General features: G+C 32.5%; 1 protein-coding gene across 2 annotated transcripts; it reads left to right on the top strand.

Moving 5' to 3' along the window:
• The first annotated feature begins 8,073 nt into the window (after nt 1–8,073).
• On the top strand, nt 8,074–11,962 carry LOC111876206 (G-type lectin S-receptor-like serine/threonine-protein kinase At1g67520). 2 transcript variants are annotated; one of them, XR_002844931.3, is made up of 7 exons: nt 8,074–9,731; nt 10,165–10,266; nt 10,347–10,567; nt 10,646–10,856; nt 10,963–11,200; nt 11,277–11,455; nt 11,568–11,707. XR_002844931.3 is itself a non-coding variant. In XM_023872747.3 (7 exons), exons 1-7 carry the CDS (start codon nt 8,501–8,503, stop codon nt 11,874–11,876), a joined length of 2,469 nt encoding a protein of 822 aa, XP_023728515.1. In that variant the 5' UTR covers nt 8,428–8,500; the 3' UTR covers nt 11,877–11,962. The 2 variants fall into 2 exon arrangements, 1 of the variants encoding a protein (XP_023728515.1); XM_023872747.3 differs by having other exon boundaries at nt 8,428–9,731; nt 11,299–11,455; nt 11,568–11,962.
• Nucleotides 11,963–14,249: the final 2,287 nt, after the last annotated feature.

Here is a 14,249-nt window from a genome sequence, read left to right on the forward strand (position 1 = left end):
CCACGGACTATTCTAGATAGTCCAGTGGAACACTAGCAGGCTCGCAACCTGTAGGTGTTGTGAACGATGTGTTCACTCGGTGTACTCTAAACCTTGGTGATCATGCAAACTTGATACCTAGACCCTGGTGATCATGCAGACTTGGTGCCAAAACCCTGGCGACTATGCAGACTTAGTGCCTATTGTATAAATTTTGGCGACTGTGCAGACTTAGTGCCTAAACCCCGGTGACAATGGACTTCGTGCCGATTCCTTAGGATGATCCTTAGGAATGTATGAACGAGGAATGGTTGATTCTTAGGGTAGATCCTTAAGAATAAAGAAGATAATGGGGATGGGTAATTGGGTTGATTGTTTGATTGTTTGAACATAATAATTATATTATTGTGGGTTGAAAACCCTATGTACTCACCAGGTTTCCCAACCTGACCCACTCAGTTTATTTATATCACAGGTGGTGATATGAAGTCACATTGCACTGAGAGATTTACAGAGATGTTGATCACTAGTGTAAATAAATGTAAGTTCTGTTTATGCTTATGTTTCTGTATTAACGAATGACATCCCAAACATTTTAAAAGGAATAAATTACGTTTCTTCAAAAATGTTTTAATAACGTATTTATCGTGTTTTTCTGGGAACAAATTCCGCAATATTTTTATTAAAAGAAGTACTCTGATTTTTATAAAGCATAAACAAAATCGGTCTTTTCTGGCCGTGAAAATGGGGATGTCACAATAGGAGGGAAAGTGATCATTCCATTTCTCTCCACTTCCTTCCTTTAATGAAACTTGGGAACACCATTTTTTTCATTTTCTTCTCATTTCCACCCATTTCATTTCCTTTCTCTCGTTAAGTTGAACGCGGGAACGGGGTGTACCTTCTGTCACAAGGCTTATTTCACTTGTTGTACAGGTTCTCTTCAATCACAGATTCTTTACACTCCCAAATTAAATTCACTTGCTCTGATACCAATTAAAGGAGTTCTAGAATAACTTGGACAACACACCAAGTAAATAGATGATACGGACAGAACACGCATACATGCCACATCTGTTTCATAAATTCGCCAACACAGTGTTCTATTATACCATCTATGCTAGATTTTGTCTCTTCTTTGTATCTCTTGTACATCATCTCTTTCTCTTTGACCTTTTGGTCATATTCTGCTTTATTCACATTCACATGTTGGTGTTGCACGTGTAATTTGAACTATTGAAGCTCGGCTAGAGGTCTACAGATTTGCTGAGGTACTAGAATTAGATCCCTGAAAATCAGACCAAGTTAGAATTTTTCAAAGAAAAGTTTATGGCTAGACAATAGCGTACTTTCATTTATAAATATACATCAAGATGAAATAAAAATGTTGTAAATATAATAAATAAAAAGTACATTGCTATTTCTTTTACTCAACCATTTTTTTTCTTATTGTTTCAAGATTGGCATAGGGACAATAGCAACGACTTTCCATTTATTCTTAGTGTTTCAAGATTTTTTTAAATGCAATACTGTTGTAATTGAAAAAATAAAAGTAAAATATGTAAATGAAAGTACTTTGTTCTTTATGGCCTTTATTTTTTTCTTATTCTTTTAAGAATGCTTGAGCTTTGAACAATCTCATCTTAGCCTCTTCCGCTTCTGTCCTCTTTCTTTCTTCCATCTCCTTTTGCATTTCCTCTTCATGTATGACCACGCTCTTAACCGAAATGGATGATGATGGCTAATCAACATCATGATTATCATTACCATTATTTTGGTGCTCTCTTTCTTCTTCTTCCATTGTTATATCTTTTCTTTTTAATTTCCCCTCTTTCTTATATTCTTCTTATTATTATACTCCATCAAGTCTACCCGTACGTCTTCAACCTCAATATAAGCCTTCTTAGAATAAGCCATTGGTTTCCTTCCTTTTCCACTATTATCAAGATTAACATTTTGGTAATTGATGTGGAAAATCTAATAACATATTGGTTTAGATGATACCAAATCATAGAAGGATTGCATCAAAATCTTTGTTGTAATCTATGTAATCCTACCTTCTTTCAGCATCAGCCAACCCAATAAGTATCCTACATATGTAATATGTAACATAAATATGGAACCTGATAAGAAAAGTCAAATTTGTTTTTTCTTGGACCAAGTACAATGTTGATTGTAAGTTATTATATTTCACCTTCCAATTGTAATTAAAAATCTAACTTTCAACTATTATGTCATTTGAAATATGCAGATGGTTTACATATTTGGTGTTAAATTCAATAAACCAAATTTGATAAAGACGAAACCATTGATACATCAAATTTGCTCAGAAGATTTCCGAAAGATTGAACTCTTTGAAAACTAAGAAAACATGTTGAATGAAATCTATAACTAATCGAATTTGAGGCTCAAACGTACTTACATAATTAGTGAGTCACTGCCTTGTTCGTCGATGAATTCAGAGCTTTTAGTTTCGTGGGACTGCATATTTCAAAGTCTATTGTCGATACCTACAATTACAGAAAACCAGATGTAAAATTCTTCAATAGAACATGAATGTGTTTTAAGCCATTCATAATGAATGTTTGTAAGGATAAGGGAAACTGGCCAATCGATAGTATTTCTTCTATTCAAGGTAGACGAACAATCAATTAGGGATTTGTGGGGGTGGTGGCAGGCAAAAATACGATCACGTGAGAAAATCAAACAACAATAACAGAAATGAAATTGAAGAAAAGAAATGAAATTGAAGAAACAAAATTTACCTGATGCGTGTGTGACTGTGTGTGATACCGGGAGAAACACCGATTGGAAGCAGTGATTGGAAATAGTGATCGGAAGTATCAGTGAAGCCCAATCGTGATTTTGGGATATGGGGGAAAACATGAATTTGGTAAATTTCGTAAATTTGTCATAGGTAAATCTGAAGATAATTCTCCACTTTTTGCAGCATCGTTCAAATATCTCTAAAGAATTTGTGATTTTTGAAGCAGAAATCAGTAAAAATTGAAATAATTCAAAGATGTCAATCAGAATATGTATTCAAATTTCGAACTTGAAAATCCTTGAAGTTTAACATGATTTTCAATTTGAAATTCAAAACTCAAAATTTAAATTCCCTCATGTTTGAATCGATTGTGACTTCTAATTTCAAAAGTGTTAATAATAATTGATTGCAACAAAGGCTTTACTAATATACCCTTTTGAAGACGTGTTGGAAAATATTTAGACATTAGACGAATTCTGGCGTGTTGCGCGGTGCAGGTTAAAAATATATTGTTAGAATATAGTTTTCAGACACTTTTTAGTTAATTCGATTCATCAATTTAGGTTTCTTTATTATTATTATATTTAATGTTTTCCTTTTAACTATGTTAAAAATATATATATTGAATTTTTTTTAAACATTATTTGATACTTTACTTTAGATTTTAAATTTTACACTAAATTTTTAAACTTATTTGATATATTAATGTAGGTTATTTATTTAACTATATATTGAAGTTAACAAATTAAGTATATCATATTGATAAGTCAAAAATTCTTCCATTTATTATAATGTTTACAACTAAAAACATATTTAAGTTATTAAATTAAGTATATTGTATGGAAATATGAAAAGTTTAGAGTTTCAAATGAATGTGGTGAAAGAAAAAAAATCATTTATAATACAGTATGATATGATGATTATAGTATTAATTTTTAAGTCATTGTGATATATACAATCATCTAATAATTTTATAAACTGTTTAAAGTTGTGTAAATTATATATCAAACGTATGATAATCTATATATAACGGGTAACAAAATGTATGAACAAAAATATGAACTAAAACTTTTAGTAACATAAAAATACAAAAACATCTATTATAACATTTGTATTAAAAAAGATATTTATACAACGAATAATAAAAAATATGAAAAATAAACACTACAAATTTTAATAACATACAAACACTAAAACATTTATTATAACATTTACATTAACTTTTCATATTTAAATCACAAATCTCTTCAAATACATTAATGTTTTTATTGAGCAAAACTTTAAAACCTTATAAACGAAAGGAAAATAAAAGGTTATTAATGATTACTAATTAATAATCATAAGTTAAAAACTCTTGAGTTGTAACTAATAAATATACATAAATTAGAAAACTATTGAGTTTTACTGTGAGTTCAAATAAATAAAATACTTGGAAATGTGTATTTATTATTATTATTATTATTATTATTATTATTATTATTATTATTATTATTATTATATTAGTCTAAATAATTGGTTTTGATGCATCATTTTAATCCTTTCAATTATTAAGCATAAAGATATTTAATTATAAATTTATAACATACATAGGTGCATATATATGTTAAACAAATCACATATAATATATATTTTCGTAAATATCATATGTAATTATTCTCGTAGTAATATGGATAAATGGCTTTCATATGAAGAACATATCATGATAAGTCATCATAATTACATATCAAATGTTAAAAATTATGTTATCTTTTAAATATTATCTTGTAAATATGTTGTGTATGATAACCCAACAAAAAAATAATATAAAATAAACATAATCAAAATAGAAAAACTACAATCAAATAAATAAGAACATTAGATGGCTGAATATATAATAAAAATGTTACATAAATATACGTTTAAATCAAAAGAAAAAACTAACATTCTTCTAATTTGCTCAAAAAAACATATATCCGTTTTCTGAATCTTCTTTCTTTATTGAACACCATTCAACCATAAAAACTTGATGACAATTCTTCACTAACCTGCAGTCAAAATGTTTTTCTTGAAAAAAAAAGAATTATAAAGATACTCCAATCAAAACACTGATGTTTGGAGAGTCACATTCAAGATTGAATAATACATACAAATCACATATAAAGGTTAAATGAGAAATTGAATATAAAGAAAGAATAGAAAAGCTTCATTTGTTTTGATTGAAAGAAAAAATCATATTACAATTACCATCGATGCGAAATAACTCAATTCTTCAAATCATCATATTTGAATCGTGAATGCTTCAACTATATAAAAACTTTTGAATCATAATATCTTCAACTAAATGACGACTTTTTGTAAGAAAAATGTACTAATATAACTACATATATAATGAAGGTGAAAGGGTGTGGTGGTTTGAAATGCATGAGGTGTTGAACTTATAGAGTGTGTGATTTTCTTGGAATGAGATTATATTTGATTAATTACTTTGAAGGTGAAAGGGTGTGGGGGTTTCAAATGCATGAGGTTTTGGCAAATTTTTATGGGGGTTTCAAATGCATGAGATTCAAGAAAAAAGACTAGCTTTATAAGTATGTATGATTATAAACAACCTATGTTTTGTCAATTGTTGATTGGCTTTTTTTTCCAAATAACTTTTCCATATATATATATATATATATATATATATATATATATATATATATATATATATATATATATATATATATATATATATATATATATATATATATATATATATATATATATAGGATATAGATCCGGTAAAAAAAAATTTGGTAGGAAGGTAAGAAATTTTTTTTACTTATTTTTTTGGAGAACAAAACAAATGAATCACTAAATGAATCAATAATAACATGATTCACCAAAAAAAATCCCGAAAAAACATTCATTTTTATGATGATTTTTTTTATATTCACTAAATTTGTCATAAAAGTGAATTTTTTTTCTTGATTTACTTAAAAATGAATCATGAAGGTGTTTTTTTTCGGAATCTTTTCTTGTGAATCATCTTACTTTTGAATCATCTAATGATTCAGTTTATTTTTTTTGCTAAGAAAATATGCATATAAAAAATTTCTTACTTTCCTACCAAAATTTTCCTTCTTATTTGATCTTGACTCTCTCTCTCTCTCTCTCTCTCTCTCTCTCTATATATATATATATATATATATATATATATATATATATATATATATATATATATATATATATATATTAACTTGATTTTAAAACTAATTTAATTTGATTTTACAACTAATTTTTTATTTTTTATTGATTTTTTTTAAAATTAATTTAACTTTATTTTATAACTAATTTAAAATTACTAAAAGTACGTTGCTATTAATAACTTAATTAAGCTAAAGTTATAATGACCAACATTAAGTTACTAACAAAATTAAGCACTTTGAAACCATATTAACAAGAAAATAAAGACATAATAAACATCTAATAAAATCATACATGTAAATACAAACACTTTAACTTATTAATTACGCACTTTACAATACAAACAATAGCATCTAAATAAAAAAAAAACTATAACTTATCAATTAAGTACTTTATCCCTTCATCTTATATACACCAAACTATTAATCCTAAATATGACACAATCATACATGTATATAATACATTCAATTCCAATTTTCATTTCATTTTAGACATACAATACAATTTTCATATTACAATTTCATACAATTAAGCATATAATACATCCAATTCAAATTCTAATTTCAAACAATTAAGCAATACATCCAATTTCATACGATCATATCTTATAGCACTTACCATTTTAGACATCCAATTTCAATTTCATACAAATGTATACATCTAAATAAAAAATCAAACAAACCATGTCTAATTCCATTTTCATGCCAATACACCACAGTGAGCATAAACACAAATCAATTATACAATAGGTTGCATAAATCTGAGAAAACATATATAATCACTCAAAATGCATAAACACTTTCATACCTAGGGGTGGCAAATTGTGCTATCGTTTCGTGTTTCTGTCTGACACGACAAGACACGACAAGGTTTTATGTAACACGAACACGACACGACATGATGTCGTGTTTTTTTTAACTAACACAAAAACGAACGAATTAAAAAACGACAAACACGACACGACACGAAAAATATATCATATACTAAAAACTAGTTTATTTAATGAATACTTTATCAAATATGACACGGAAAACACGACAAACACGAAAAACACAATAAAGAATTGCTAAAGGGAAAATACTGGCAATAGTCAAAAATGGGGGGTATTTTCAAAAAATAGACATAAAATAGACTTTTCCGGATATATACATGCATTTCGTGGAGGTAGCTCCGCGGAATCTACTGTAGCTCTGCGGAATGGCAAAATCGTAAATAAATCAATGTATTAAAAAAAACACTAAAGATCCATTCCACAGAGCTACCTCCGAGGAATGAACTCATTCCGCGGAGGTAGCTCCGAGGAATGGATCTTTAGTTTTTTTTTTCACATCGATTCTTCGGGGTTTAGATTCATTCCTCTAACTAATTATTTTTAAGAAAAGATTATCATACTATTATAATCTTATTTGAAAATAATTAGTTGGGGAATTAGTATAAATCCCGAAGAATCGCTGTGAAAAAAAAACACAAGATCCATTCCGCGGAGCTACCTCCGCGGAATGCATATCTATATCCGGAAATGTCTATTTTTGTGTCTATATTTTGAAAAACCCCTCCATTTTTTGACTATTGCCGGTATTTTCTCATTGCTAAATTATGTCAATTTCGTGTTAAATTTTGAACACGAACATGACACAAAACGATATCGTGTTTTTTTTAAAGTTAACACGAACACAAACTCAAATTTTAGTTTCGTCCCAATTTTGTTTTGTGTCGTCTATTTTTGTCGTGTCGTGTATTTTTGTCGTGTCGTGTTATAAATTGTCACCCTTATTCTTACCTCAAAATTCATATAGAATCACTCAACCAAACAAAATCTTAGAAAACATATAAATCAATGATACAACAAGTTTCAATACTAATTAAAACTAACATCAAAACAGAAGAAGAATAAAAATTAGGGAAAGAATTCGACCTTAGATTGTCAAATTTTCTGAAATTTAGCTATGTCGCCCTCTTGGTCGCTGGACGCCGGTAATGAAGGTCTTGTCGCCGGTAATGGAGGTCTGGTTGGCGGCAAGTGTTGTGGCAGCAACCGGCTGTCGTTGGTCGGAATCGGCAGGGAGCAGGCGGCTGGGAGGATGGTGAGAGAAGAGGTAGACGATACAGGAAATTAAGAACGAAAACGGGGGTAAGAGGTAATAGCGACGACAGGTATTAGCAGCAACACTTACTTATTAGCAGCGACAAGGAGAGCGACAAGGAGGTATTAGTGGTGACACCCCTGGAGGGAAAAGTTAGTGTCATTTTTAGGCTTTTACAACCGCTGGATGGAATACAGATCAAAAGGACAGGAGTCGTGGAAGGTTAAGTCAAGAAAAGTGCCTTCTCTAAAATAATATGCGACTCCTGGTCCATATAACTAAGGCCAAACGAAGGCTCTTATCACGTCAAGACATTAATTAATTAAAGGGCTGTCTATTTCAGTTGACCAAGTGTAACGTAAAACAGGAGGTGTGGAAGGCTAAGTCAAAAAAATAAAAAAATAAAAAAGTGTCATAAGAGTAACGATGATAAAAATCACATTGATGCAATAGCTTTTGTGTTCAACAAGACTACACTTGTCATTCCACTGCTTCCTTGAAAAAAATGGTAGACAGAAGCATCTTCCTTATCCTCACTTTGTCTTGCTATATTTGCAGCAATCCTTGTTACTCAGAAACAGATACCTTACTGCAAGGTCAAGAGCTCAAGGACTGGGACTATTTGATTTCGTCAAATAAGGTCTTTGTTTTGAATTTCTTTGGCTTTGTAACTACCATAAGCCCTTATTTAGGGATATTCTACAACCCCCAAAGAAGCAAAAGTTATGGTTATGGAAGAAGAGCATATTATAATGGAGATGGATACGCATATTATAATAGAGATGGGTACAAAGAAGATAAGGCAGTGTGGGTAGCAAACAGAAACAGTCCGAGCAAAGATATATACGTAAAGCTCGTGATAGATGTCCATGGCAAGCTGAGCATCTCATCTGGCGGAGGCACTGTGGTTGATCTCTTCAGTCCTACTCCAGTAGTAACACGCAACGCAAGTGCCACCCTGTTGGATACTGGAAATTTCGTCCTGCAAGAACTTTATTCAGATGGGTCGGTTAAGCGGGTTTTATGGCAAAGCTTTGATTACCCAACAGACACTCTTCTTCCAGGGATGAAACTGGGGATTAATCTCAAGACCGGGCATCGATGGTCACTCACTTCTTGGAGGAACGAAATTCTACCAGCCGATGGGCCTTTTACATTAAAAGCAGACCCCAATGGCACAGGTCAAATGGTGATCCTGAGGCGAGGGAACATCCACTGGAGGAGTGGATCATGGCTGATCAATGCTGGATTCGAGAACGCAGATCTACAGAATTCGGGTCCCGATGTTCGCCTTTACTATATTTCTAATGAGACTGAGCAATCCTTCACATATTTAACTAGAACCTATGATTCATCGCCAGCTCTAACGATGAATTTAAATGGCCAGCTTAATGCTTCAACTCTGAAGTTAAATGTCCAATGCCGCTCAATCAGCTGGGACAATGATTCTGGTTGTGCTGAATATGAGTTTCCAGAGTTAGACTGCAGGAAAGACTACCATTTTTATAAAGGGTTTTACGATATATATGGGAATGAGTATGTATATGATGAAAGCTATAACTTGACTTCATATGATTGCGAAAGACTATGCTGGACCAATTGTTCTTGCATGGCTTATACTTATGCAACCACAAACAGGGCCACCTGCAAGACCTATGGCCCAAGGACAGGGAAAGCTAGAGATGAGTCGTACAGAGAATATTATGGCATCGTGTACCGTGGACCTTATCCTGAAGGTTAGTAAGTTTCAATTTAATGCTTGTGAAGAAAAAAAATGAGCCAGAGAGAAGTTGTAGAAACTGATTTCACAGTAAACTTCCATATGTGTTAGTGCTATATATGTTGCTAGTTATTGCTGTCTTTACAATAAGAAAATTAATTGTACACTTGATATGATAATTAAGCCAGGTATATATCTCTTATATTGAGCTAACCTTCTATGCAATATTTCTGTTGATTTCCGACAAATTTATTTTCTTTCAAAGTTTTTGTTGGGATCGGGCAAAAATCATCCTGTCAAACAAAATGTAACGGACGGCCAGTACTTTGATTATTTGTTCTAAATAAAAATTAATATTCTCGCATTTGTTGACAATGATCTCGACAAGATAATAACAACAAAAATGTGTCGACATGCATTAAAAGAGAACAAATTTTCTTCATTTGCAGAAAAGGAGAAGAAGTGGGTCCGGATTTGGTCGATCATCGCGATTGCATCTTTAGTTTCATTCGTATCATGCTACTTCTTATACAAGAAGCTAAATATTAACGGTAACTACGTCAAGGTTTTTTTTTTACTTTGCACACAATCTATCGATGTATCTAACACTCTTTCTTTGTTAACAAATTAGGGAAAGCTGTTAAATATGTCATGTTGGTTGTTTTTTTGGAAGTGAAGAAAATCCTAAAGCTGTTGCTGCATCGTCTGAGGCACTTCTACAATAACATACGGGCAGATAACAAGGTGAATGCTGAGCTGCATTACTTCACATTTCAAAGCATCTCATCAGCCACAAACAACTTCTCAAGCGCAAATAAGTTAGGGGAGGGGGGTTTTGGAGCAGTTTATAAGGTAAACTTTCAAACACACTCTATTTAACTAAGAAGATTCAAGATAAAAGCTGATGCATGTGATGGATTAATTTCACAGGGAAAATTAGTTGATGGGCAAGAGGTTGCTGTAAAACGACTTTCAAGAAGCTCTGAACAAGGAGTCAAGGAGTTTAAGAATGAAACCGAACTCATAGCCAAACTTCAACACACTAATCTTGTAAGGCTTATAGGGTGTTGCATTGAGAAGAAAGAGAAAATCCTTGTATACGAATACATGCCTAATAAAAGCTTGGATTCCTTTCTATTTGGTAAGATGATCTAACACATGCACGCTTTGTTAATATATCTAATAAAAAAAACTGCTTCATTTCGTACATAAGTTTGGCTATTTTTTCTCATTTAACTTGTAAACAGATCCTAGGAAGAAAGGACTACTGGATTGGAATACCCGGTTTGTAATCATTGACGGCATTGCTCAGGGACTCCTATATCTCCATAGGTTTTCAAGGCTGAGGGTTATCCATAGAGATCTGAAAGCTAGTAATATCTTGCTAGATGACTACCTGAAGCCAAAAATATCAGATTTTGGTATGGCTAAGTTATTTGGGATCAATGAGTCTGAAGCAAATACAAGTCAAGTCGTTGGAACTCTGTGAGTCCATATATAACATGTCTTTTGTGAATTAATATGAGTCCCTAGCTAACACAATCTCCCAAACATTAACTAGATCTTGGTTTGAAATAAAACAGTGGTTATATGCCGCCAGAGTATATGTTAGAAGGCTCTGTTTCAACAAAAACAGATGTGTTTGGTTTTGGTGTTTTGTTGCTTGAAATTGTAAGTAGCAAAATGAATCACGGGAGCAACCAACATGATCCGGAACATCCACTCAACCTTCTTGGACACGTAAGTTAACCTATACAAGACAGATTTTCTTCATGCGAGACAAGTTATTTCATTGTTTAATATATAAGAAAATCATTAACTCATTGTGGCACAAATGTTTAAACTGATTCAGGCATGGGAACTATGGAATGAAGCAGGAAGAGGTTTGGAGTTGATGGATCCGGTATTAGAAGATTCATGCACTCCCAAGGAAGTAATGACATGCATTAATGTGGGTCTCTTATGTGTTCAAGATCATGCGATGGATAGACCTACCATGTCAGAAGTTGTTTCTATGCTCACAAACGAAAATATGCATCTACCTGAGCCAAAACGACCAGCGTTTTTCATTGAGAGGCATGAGCCAGGTTTGACAAAAGATAATAATTTGGAAAATGGCTCCGTGAATGGACAATCGATTTCAATTTTAGTGGCGAGATAGGAGGAGAAAAGCATGTGTAATATCGTTATATAATGTGCCACACTCTGCACAAAGAAATCTATAATTCACAATGTTAATGACGGGGATATGTTGTTTGCTAATGCAACCCCTTTTTTTTTATAAGTTTTTCATGTTCTATTAGCATAGCTGTTAGGAAGTAAATTAAGAGGATAACTAACAAAATCAAAAGCATGCAAGACACAATATTTATGTGGTTCGGTCAAAGTAACCAATGTCCACATGCATGTGGTTCGGTCAAGGTGACCTACGTCCACGGACAGGAAGGGGTATTCATTATTTCAAAGCTCTCAAACAGAGGTTACAAGTATAATTTTCATAGAGATTCGCATAACACTGTAGAATTCAAGATACAAAATGACTTAGCATGCATCCTTATTTATACTTAGGGATTAGACCTAAAACCCTTATGGGCTAAGCCCATAGGCCTATGATTGGTGACAGTCAATCATATTCCGCCATGCCGTATCTTCTAAAACATTCTTCTATATCATACAACCCATGCTAATCGAACACAAGACTGATCCACATAGATCGAAGCCCACATATATTCTATTTCTTCTTTCCCTCATTGTCTTCTCCAATACAAAACTAAGGTTAGATAGATTACGTAAAGAAATGAGGGAGAGAGCATATGGGTACCGGTAATGAGGGGCGGGGCAGGGTATTTTTTCGTTTGATTTTTTGTGAGATTTAATTGTCATTAAGAGAATTCTTAATTTAATCATTTTATTTTTGGTAAGATTTAATTGTCATTAATAGAGTTCCTAATTTAAAACATAATATACGTTTTATAAAATTTGTGGACAAAATAAAGGGGTTTACAAAGATGATGTCAGGAAATAATCCAATGGTGGAAAATATATTATTGAAATGCAATCAATGGTCATGATTTCTTCAGTTTCAAATTAAGGGTTTTCTTTTAATAATATTTAGAGATTTATCAAACTCTGCATGAAAAGAAGTTTGAGTAGGTAGTAATAAATTATTTACAATGTTAATGATTTATAAATTTAAGTGTTCAAGATGTTGATCACAACCTAGTTTGCATGGCCATATGTTGTTGCTATTGCAACCTCTTTTTTTATAAGTTTTTATGTGCTATTAGAGTATTACTTTCCTTTTATGTAACCTTTAACACTTTCCTAGTGGCGGATCCAGACTACGATGTAGCAGGGGCCACTTTGTATAAAAATTAATTAGTACATGAATAATAGTAATTATCTATTAACTTTCAAGGTTTCTTTCTGATTTTTAGCCAAATTGGGTGCCAAAAATGTTAGAGTGGGAACCAAATATGTAATGTTTTTCTAAAAAAAATCTTTTTTTTTGCCTATAGTATATGATGGTACACACTTTTAAAGTGGCAGCAATGCACCCACTCAAAGTGGCTGCATCCGCCACTCTTTGTACTTTTTTACATTGTTGCATGATTTATATTTCATGTAAATTCAGAAATTATCATATAATATGGAGTTATTAGATGGTTATTAGGACTCCATTCATTTTGTAACACCAAAAATTTTAAAACAAATTTTTCGTTTAAAAATCGTTTATCTCTTTAACACTTTTTGTAAAAATCTCATTTTTGTTTAAAGTACAAGGACATAACTCCCTAATCAAATAAATAGAAATCCAGGATCCTCTAAAACATAACTCTTTCTCTGGTGTGTACAATTGAGCCGGTGCCGTCACGTGATCCTGAGAAAACCTGAAACACAAAACACAAAACACTGTAAGCACGAAGCTTAGTGAGTTTCCCCAAAATACCACACATTACACATACTAGCCTCTCGAGGCTATAACTCTGTGGGCCCTTGGGCCCTAACTCTGTGGACCCTCTGGTCCTACCTCTATGAACCTTCCGGTTCTAACTCTGATATACTCTGATATACACACGACATAAATCACATAGAAATAATGCAATGCAACACATCACATAAATAGCATACAATAACTCTGTCACATAACTCTAATTACCACTCAAGGTAAGGTATAGTGAGAAGACTCACCTGAAAGCAGAATGTAGTTATCTTTACACTTGAATCTCGAACTCGCCACCGCCTAACACATAAGGCAAATATCCCTAATTAAACCGACAATTTCTCTTTCCCTCTCTAATCGGGTAGTGGGTAAAAGACCATTTTTCCCCTCTATGATCTCCATTACTTATGTTGACCAAAACCCCAAAGTCAACAGAAGTCAACTCAAGTCAACGGTCAACTCTGACCAGACTCGTCGAGTGCACAAGAGTGACTCAGCGAGTCCATGTGTATCTTCTGACTCCTCTAATGCCTCAATCGACTCGTAGAGTGAACCTTCCACTCGACGGGTCTCCACTGGATTCGAATCGCG

The sequence above is a fragment of the Lactuca sativa genome, chromosome 1 (genome assembly GCF_002870075.4).
Source record: "Lactuca sativa cultivar Salinas chromosome 1, Lsat_Salinas_v11, whole genome shotgun sequence".
Lineage (NCBI taxonomy): Eukaryota > Viridiplantae > Streptophyta > Magnoliopsida > Asterales > Asteraceae > Lactuca > Lactuca sativa.